Below are 10,000 nucleotides of genomic sequence, written 5' to 3' on the forward strand. Positions count from 1 at the left end.
GTTATGTAGTAGGGTCAGAAACCTCAGTTCCGTGACCATCCTCTGGCTAAGATGTTTTGACGACTGATTTGACTTCTATAAACCTTTTATAAAAAAATGAGCCCCCATGTCCCTCGCAAAAATGTCGGCATTTTTTGCTAGAGGGCCGAATCAAAAATGGCAGCAGGGCCTATCTTGTAAAAGTAACTAGAGCACCTAGAAGCAATGTGCAACATGACATGTCTGAGTTGTTTAAATGCCTGTGCTTTATGGAGATGCTGAGCTTGAGCACGAGAGACCACAATGCAACTGGTGTGGATCCTGGATGTTTCATGGTTTACAATTGCTTCCAATTTCATGGTTTTATTACTAACAACAAATGTAGGCTATTGTTGAGGGCTTTGTCCTTCACGTACTGTAAAGTAACGTAACTCTGAAGTAATGTTAACGCTAGCTAGTAGCTGTCGTTGTCTGACAGGACTAAAGCTAACGTAACATTCATCTGTTTCGAAACTTCCGTCCATAATAAAAAATCTTTTCACGTCAGATTTGCCCTTATCGGCTATTGCTGACACTTTTAAAATCTGGTTTTTGAAAAATGGTCTGATGCAAATAGATTAAACAGTGATAGATTAAAGTGTGGCTTGTTAATGTCACCCCTTTCCTAACAAAGGATAGATAGATAAATTTGTATTAATCCCGTTAGGGAAATTCACGTGGAAAAGGAGCAAGGTAATAGGAAGAATTTTTTTTTTTAAACTGGAGAGCTGTTATAACTGGCTGCCAAACTCACTGCGCCATGGCAACCCATTCAGTTATTAAATAATGCCGGTTGTGTCCGTTGTTCTGGCTGGTCTAATGGTGCGATCACGTGGGGCAATCCGATTAGGTATGCGGATAGCGTGCAGACGAACACCAACCGCAACCAGATTTCGAGTTTACTCACTTTGGACCCCCGATTCGAGGGAGTGCGGATACAGTGTGCGGATACAGTGCGTTCGTCTGCACGATAGGGCTATCCGGAGACGGGGTTCTCCGGGTTCAGGCAAACTAGACTCCGTCTGCATTGGGCCTTAAAGGGCAACATCTCTTTTCCTTGCCATGGTGAGAAGGGAGTGAATTCAACTTCTCACATTATACCACCAGCCTCATGCTGCACACACACACACACACACACACACACACACACACACACACACACACACACACACACACACACACACACACACACACACACACACACACACACACACACACGTCCTTCCCCAGCCCTCTGCCTCCCACTCTGAGGAGGAACAGTGAGGTCCTGAGGGAGCAGAGAGGAGAGTCTATCCGTCTGGCTGTATGTCCTTGCTGTTTTTGTGTCATCACACACACACACACACACACACACACACACACACACACACACACACACACACACACACACACACACACACACACACACACACACACACACACACACACACACACACACACACACACACACACACACACACACACACACACAGACACAGGCTGTATGTCCTTGCTGGGGAGGAAGAGGTGGGGGTCACCTGCAGACCAGACCTGAAGGGACTAGGAATTAAGAGTTAGTTTATTAAATATATTCCATAGTCAATAATTTAATATATCTCATTCCTAGTGGTAACTTTAGTGGTATTTGGAGAATGTGAGAAGTGGAAAGATTAACTGTATTCTGACCACATGTCTTTTCCTCAACCTCATGTAGAGACCTTGAGCCTTTGATCGTTGCTGGAGCCCTGACACCTCTGTGTTCTCTGTGAGCAAATGGGGCCCGAGACCCGGTGACTCCCAAGTGTTAATTAGCATTTAGGGATCCACCCCCCCTTGCATGCAAACAGCTTATATTCTGTGGCTTCCCAAAAGACAGACAGTGAGAAAGATTTAGGTGGACACACTCAGTGAAATCTACTCTCTCTCCTCCTCTGGTGTACATCATTGAAAGAATAAACCTGGACTTGGTAATTCATCACTCTCTGACCGAGTTCCCGATATATTTGGGATATATTACTTTCACACCACAGGGTGGCAGTGTAGTTAAGACAATTAAGAGGAGAGACCAATGAGTGTTTATAGACAGGCGGTTCGTGGCATCTTTGATATAGAGATCCCTATACAGTCGATGAGAAGGACCTCCATTGCAACAACGACTGATTGTGTTGCAGAAGAAATACTTTTTTTATGTGTAACTCAAATAATTTTTTGGGGGGAAAATACCAGTTTATGAACTTAATGTATATGTATATAATTACACCTTATTTTAATTAATGTATATGTATATAAATCAAATATGTGTTTATTACGAATTTTCTAGTCAGAAGCCTACTTCACTAAATCTGTCAATTAGGTGCTAAAATCAGCCGTACCTATACTGCATAATTTAATACTATGAAGTCCCTTCAGTTTGGTCATAATAAAAACAAGTACAAAAAGATTATTTAACATATTTACCCACCTATGAGGTGGCTCAGGTGCTTGCACTGCCGCCTCACAGCAAGAAGGTCCTGGGTTCGATTCCCGCATTGTTGGTACTGGGGGCAGGTTCTCCCCAGGCCTTCAGTGGTCAGGTGGGCTATCTCCCAGGCCTTTCTGTGTGGAGTTCACATGTTCTCCCCATTTTCACAAGGGTTTCCTCCACATAGAACCCCAACACAAAAACATGCAAAAGAACAGAAAAAGATCGCTCTCCTGTCCGTCCCTGACCAAGACGGACTTGATCACTTGACTTGGTCCCCGGGCGCCATAAAGGCTGCCCGCTGCCCTTGAGGAAGGACAAGGACTTCAGGATGGGTTTAAAGGCAGAGGACAAATTTCACCGGCAACCTCATCAGCGTGTGTGTGTGTCCTGTGTCGCCGCTAAATGCACGTGTGTGGTGCTGTGTGACAAATCAAATTACTTTGACTTGACTTTTATAAGGTGAAAACACATGTTCTGTTGGACAGCGTGCTAATGCTGTGTCTGAGAGAACGAACGTTACAATAAATAATATATATCATATATAATTATATATATATAATAAATGCAAAACAGCTAATATACTACTTGTTAAAGTAACACTATGCAACAATTAGACACTTTTTGAGGTATGGTTTTATAGGCAACTAGTTTTGGTACCATCCTCAAATTCATTTTGATAGCATATGGTCATGTGAAGGACAGATAAACACCTGTGTCTTTCCCTTCCAGGATATGTCCTATGTAGTTCTGTATATCTGACTGGAATACCCTGCAAGAATGGAAGAAAAGCTTTCACAGCATGACATTGCCAGCTATACTGCCACCTTGGTGGTGTTTGCAAGGTTTTGAATGCCTTTTAGGTAGTTAGCTTGCTAGTTTTGGAACATAACTCCTTATTGCTGCTTTAACACACATTGTAAAAGGATTATGAGCGGATTTATCTGTGTGTCAGCCTGCTTTTAATTCTGTGTAAAAAGAAACGGTCATATCTGTCTGTCGGATTTTCTATCACTGCGATTAATTGAATGTAACTTTAGAGATGAATCTGCTTTTTTTACTTCTTTTTATTTCCTTTTATCAAATGCAGTCATACAGTAATTCATTACATGAAATTAAGTGCCACGGGTACAAGTTTTAGGCTAGTGGGGTTAACAGTGCACGGATGTCTTGGGCCCAAACCATCAGGATCAAGGCTTATCAGAATTGAGTAACACATTAACATTGTACACAAACACATTACATCACACATGACATTACATTAAGAAAGTATTCTGAAAGAGAAAGGCCTGCAAAAGTCCACTGCTTAAAAGGAAAAACAAAGACAAAAGAAATATATATCAGTATGTATATTCTGCTTATCATATCAAATGGAAGTGTATAGCAATGGGAGACCAGTTGTTTATGAATGCCTCTGTTTTAAGTTGTAATAGTGCAGTCAAGTGTTCCATCCTGTACATGTCCTCCATTGGATTATTGTGGGGAGCTGTGGTTTCAGCCAGGAGGATGTTATTACCTTATTTGCTATTAGGAGAAGGGCTCTCAGAAGTTTTGTTTGGCTATTTTCTTCAAGGTTATCAGGCAATATCCCTAAAATGAAGTGTGATGGTTCTAACGGTATGTCAATAAATAAACATGTTTTATTTCCCTTTGTTTCCAGTATTCTAATAACTTTGGACAGTCCCAAAATATATGTGTGTGGTCTCCCACCTTGCCACAACCCCTCCAACATTGTGCTGAGGTATTGCTCCATTTAGATGTTATAAGTGGAGTTCTGAAGTATCTCATTTTAATCTTCCATCCAAATTCCCTTCAGTTAGGACTACTGGTTACTCTGTGTCCCTGTTCACATGAGTTTTCCCGTTGTTCATCAGAGATTATTGTGTTCATCTCTAGTTCCCATTTTTCTTTAATATCCAAATTATTCTCCTTTAGTTCTTCCTGCAATATCCTGTATAAATGTGATATGAACCTTGCTTTCACTGTTCCTTCAATTGTCAATATGAAGAACTGTTCTATTTTGGATAGTGGTGAGCAGAGCTTTTCCCATTCTTGATGTGTATGTAAATAGTGTCTTATTTGTAAATATCTGTAAAAGTCTTGGGTTGGTAACTCATATTTCTCTTTAAGCAGTTCAAATGACTTCAATACACTTCCTTCGAACAGCTGGTCCAGTACTACTATACCCATCTCCCTCCATCTTTCAAAACACCTGTCCAGTCTAGCAGGAAGACATTCTGAATTGCTTGCTATTCTTATAGCTCTGGATATAGTCATCGGGAGTTTTAATTTTTAGTGAGTATTTTTAACCCATATGTTGGTAATCTTCTTCTTCCCACAGTGGTCCAAATTCAGGAATGGGAATGAGTCCAGTGGTGTATCTGGGCATTCACTTTGCTCCATTCCCACCCATATAGTGTCTGTTTCTTGGGATACCCAAGCAACTATTGCTCGTAATTGGGCTGCCCAGTAATATTTTTTCAGGTCAGGCAAGTTCAGGCCTCCGTTGTCTTTTGGGCATAGTAGTCTTCTAAGTTTAAGTCTGGGAGGTTTGCTTTGCCATATACATTTGGATAACCATTTGTTCAGTGCAGTAAAAATGGCCGCAGGAACATATATAGGTAGTGATTGAAAAAGAAAGAGCAATCTTGGCAGGACGTTCATTCTTATCGTTTCTATCTCCCTATCAAAGAGAGTGGCAGGATTTCCCATCTTGTGAGGTCTGCTTTTATGCGGCCCATCAATTTTCCCTGCTGTAACTTTACAGATGAATCTGCTGCTGTAACTTTAGTTTACAGATGAATCTGCTGATGTAACTTTAGTTTAGAGATGAATCTGCTGCTGTAACTTTACAGATGAATCTGCTGCTGTAACTTTAGTTTAGAGATGAATCTGCTGCTGTAACTTTAGATGAATCTGCTGCTGTAACTTTAGAGATGAATTTGCTGCTGTAACTTTAGAGATGAATCTGCTGCTGTAACTTTACAGATGAATCTGCTGCTGTAATTTTAGTTTACAGATGAATCTGCTGCTGTAACTTTAGATGAATCTGCTGCTGTAACTTTAGATTATCTGCTGCTGTAACTTTAGAGATTAATCTGCTGCTGTAACTTTAGTTTAGAGATTAATCTGCTGCTGTAATTTTAGAGATGAATCTGCTGCTGTAGCTTTAGATGAATCTGCTGCTGTAACTTTAGATGAATCTGCTGCTGTAACTTTAGATGAATCTGCTGCTGTAATTTTAGAGATGAATCTGCTGCTGTAGCTTTAGATGAATCTGCTGGGGAATCTGCTGCTGGTAATTCTCAGAGGGGAAGAGAAAGCGGAAATCAGCTTCCCATCTGCCTCAGGCCAGCCGGGGTAGAAAGAGAGGAGGGAAGAGAAGTAAGGCAAGGGCAAGAGAATCGAGAGGCAAGGGCAAGAGAATCGAGAGGAGTAATACTTGTGCAACACTGGCTGTGCTGTTTGTTGTGCTTCTGTATAATCAAGTTGTCTGGGGTTTCCATTCCTTTAATGTAACCTTATAGGCCTGCACACAGACATGCATATTTAATGTAACTTATAGGCCTGCACACAGACAACCATATTTAATGTAACCTTATAGGCCTAAACAAAGACATGCATATTTTCATGTTTCATTTGTAGTTAGCCCAGTTGTTTTTTACTTTCTGATTGAGTGATTTCAAAATAGCCCACTGAAATAAGATGACTATAGTGGCTGTTGAACAGGCCTCCCAGGTCTCTGGCCCTCTGGGTCAGGTGCAGCTGCTGAGACTGAAAGACCGAGAGAAGGATGAGCAGAGAATGAGACACGACGACAGTCGTGACACGTGATTTAGGTTTTATTTTTACATGATAAGTTTATTATTACTCTGGCAAACAACTCAATATATTACATTTGGTCAAATAAATACACATAAAACCACTCAGGGTACGACACACACACACACACACACACACACACACACACACCATTTGGAACTGAGGTTAAGTTTTCGATTATTAGAAAAGTCATATTCAAGTGTTACTCTGAGGTCAAGGGTCGTCACCTCCAGACATTCAGGGTGACGGATACTTCCCTTACGCTGCCTATCAGAAAGCTAACAGGTAGCACAGTACGCTAACAGGTAGCACAGCAGCTAACAGGGTAGTCACAGCAGCTAACAGGTACACAGTAGTCAGACAACACACTGGTTATATTCATGGAATGCCACAGGGAGCAGAGGTTTACTCACACACACACACACACACAACACCAACGCACCCACACACACTGCACACAGACACAACACACACACACACACAACACACACACACACACACACACAACAGGTCCCCTTCAGCAGCAGTCCAAAGACTCTCCATCCTCGTCCTCATCCGTGCCCTGCCTGTCAGGGTGTGCCTGGGCTGCCTTACTAATGTGGAAAGCCATAGACGCTCTCTGCTCCAGGTAGATCCACTGACACGGCCTGCCTACACAACACCATAGACACTCTCTGCTCCAGTGACACGGGCCTGCCTACGCAACACCATAGACGCTCTCTGCTCCAGTGACACAGGCCTGCCTACGCAACACCATAGACGCTCTCTGCTCCAGTGACACGGGCCTGCCTACGCAACACCATAGACGCTCTCTGCTCCAGGGAGATCTGCCTACGCAACACCATAGACGCTCTCTGCTCCAGGTAGATCACGGGTCTGCCTACGCAACACCAGAGACGCTCTCTGCTCCAGTGACACGGGCCTGCCTACGCAACACCATAGACGCTCTCTGCCTACGCAACACCATAGACGCTCTCTGCTCCAGTGACACGGGCCTGCCTACGCAACACCATAGACGCTCTCTGCTCCAGTGACACAGGCCTGCCTACGCAACACCATAGACGCTCTCTGCTCCAGGTAGATCTGCCTACGCAACACCATAGACGCTCTCGCCCGTTGGCCATGACATCATAACTCCATTCTGAGGCATCATGTGGTCAGTAAGCTTGGGAATACTTCAAAGCCATGCCGATACAAGCCGAAGACAATAATGTGCACTTAGGGAGAGAACATTAACATTGAAACCAAGCAACACAGCAATGGTATATACACATATCACTAGTCTGGAGCGTCCTGCTTCCATCTCCAGACGTCTTTACAACACACCTGGCCACCCAGAATACTGATACATTTAAGGTGGATCTTATTTAACATACACAGTTATCATGTTTCCATTTCCTGTTCCCTTTCAGACTGTGAGCGTGGGGCACACGAACAACAGAACACGGAATATATCAGCTTAAATGGCCAAACAACTGAACACAGAATATATCAGCTTAAATGGCCAAACAACTGAACACGGAATATATCAGCTTAAATGGCCAAACAACTGAACACGGAATATATCAGCTTAAATGGCCAAACAACTGAACACAACAACACTGAACACGTAACGCTGTTCCACTGACCTCCAAAACCTCTGGCCGATTCTCAGAGTGCTATAAGCTATAAACTGGACGCGCTCACGTCTGCCTTTGGCCTCAACACGGCCTGAACCTGAACCTGAGCCTGAAATTGAACTTAGTTCACATCCTCAATCCCACACTGATATAGGCTTGACATGAGGCTAATGTCCTTAGTTCACATCCCACACTGATATAGGCATGACATGATGCTAATGCCCATAGGTTTGACACTAGCCTGGACACCTGCTGTCAGCATGTCTCTTGAGAAACACTGGAGAACCGTTCCCTTAAACACTGGAGAACCGTACCCTTAAACACTGGAGAACCGTCCCCCTAAACACTGGAGACGGGGTCCCTGAGCCCGCTGGCTTCACTGGTCACAGGTTACACTGTGACTACACACTAGGTGACAGCGCCACCGTACAGGAGGTTCTGGAGTGAGGAAAATGGAATAAATGTGCAATGACTTTTAAAAAGGAGAGGCAAATAAAATAAAACAATATATATAATATATATAATATAATATAATATGAGGTGCAGGGCTGCTGAAGAGATCAAACCCACATAACATCAGATGTCCTCATTCACAGCAACTGTTTAAAAAGGAACAGCAGACTCATTTTTCCATAAATAATCAAAGCTCTCACACGACACACACACACACACTGCACTCTCACACATGTACCAGATCAGCACTCTCACACACACAAACACACACACACAGTAATGTTCCCTTAGACGAACACGCACATTTTGTGGGACCTTTACATTGAAAATTGTGTCAGACACACATACTTGCACCAGGTTCTCCTCACTCTGACACACACACACACACACACACACACACACACACACACACACACACACGGCTGTGTTAGCCAGCGAACACCTGTGGAGTGAGTGGCGGGGGCAGGCCGTCGTCGTCGGTGTTGTCGGAGTCGATGGCGGGTGCAGGCGGGGGGGCGCAGCTCCAGCGGGTACCTCTCCAGGATGCCCTGCACCTGCCTGCCCACGCTCTCCTCCCACTGCTGTAGCTCCACCTGCAGGTCCCGCACCCCTCCAGCACCTGAGGACAACACAACACACCTGGCCAGTTAGAACACACCCCTCCAGCACCTGAGCACAACACACCTGGCCAGTTAGCATGCTAGTAAGCGTTTATCAGTGCTAACTGTGCTGTTGTTTGTGTTTTGTATGCTAGTAAGCTTTTATCAGTGCTAACTGTGCTGTTGTTGGTGTTTTACATGCTAGTAAGCGTTTATCAGTGCTAACTGTGCTGTTGTTGGTGTTTTGTATGCTAGTAAGCGTTTATCAGTGCTAACTGTGCTGTTGTTGGTGTTTTGTATGCTAGTAAGTGTTTATCAGTGCTAACTGTGCTGTTGTTGGTGTTTTGTATGCTAGTAAGTGTTTATCAGTGCTAACTGTGCTGTTGTTGGTGTTTTGTATGCTAGTAAGCGTTTATCAGTGCTAACTGTGCTGTTGTTGGTGTTTTACTAGGGTGACCAGACGTCCTCTTTTGCCCGGACAGGTCCTCTTTTTGAGACCTAAAAAATGCGTCCGGCAGGGTTTCCAAAATTATCCGGGATTTTGCATCGTCGGATATTTGTGTTGCTTCTCTCTGGTTCTTTCCCAAACTAGTGTCTCTGGGAATTGACTGACTGTCAGCGTCGCTATGTAAACACGCCCGTGATCAAAGATGAATTAGAATAAATGTAATACCTTATGCTATATATGCCCTCGAAATGGCAGACCTATCTTTGTCATGGTTTTCATTATTTTGGGGGAGAGAAATAGTCAGTAGCAATCTATAACACAATTAAATGCTTATCCTACATAAACTATGGAAACTATTAAAATAACTATTCAGTACTCTTTTTCACAAACTTCGATCTGGTCACCCTAGTTTTACATGCTAGTAAGCGTTTATCAGTGCTAACTGTGCTGTTGTTGGTGTTTTGCATGCTAGTAAGCGTTTATCAGTGCTAACTGTGCTGTTGTTGGTGTTTTGTATGCTAGTAAGCTTTTATCAGTGCTAACTGTGCTGTTGTTGGGGTTTCACATGCTAGTAAGCTTTTATCAGTGCTAACTGTAACGG

At 43.3% G+C, this 10,000-nt stretch overlaps 1 protein-coding gene across 1 annotated transcript in view; it reads right to left on the reverse strand.

The window, feature by feature from the left end:
* Nucleotides 1–8,562: 8,562 nt before the first annotated feature.
* Nucleotides 8,563–10,000, reverse strand: part of LOC122129802 (rab5 GDP/GTP exchange factor-like) — a 12,667-nt gene continuing 11,229 nt past the window's right edge. The window contains 2 exon segments of the mRNA XM_042704523.1: nt 8,563–8,861; nt 8,863–8,930. Of these exon segments, the coding sequence (XP_042560457.1) occupies nt 8,780–8,861; nt 8,863–8,930 (150 nt within the window). The 3' untranslated portion in view covers nt 8,563–8,779.

The sequence above is a fragment of the Clupea harengus genome, unplaced genomic scaffold (genome assembly GCF_900700415.2).
Source record: "Clupea harengus unplaced genomic scaffold, Ch_v2.0.2, whole genome shotgun sequence".
In the NCBI taxonomy this organism is placed as follows: domain Eukaryota; kingdom Metazoa; phylum Chordata; class Actinopteri; order Clupeiformes; family Clupeidae; genus Clupea; species Clupea harengus.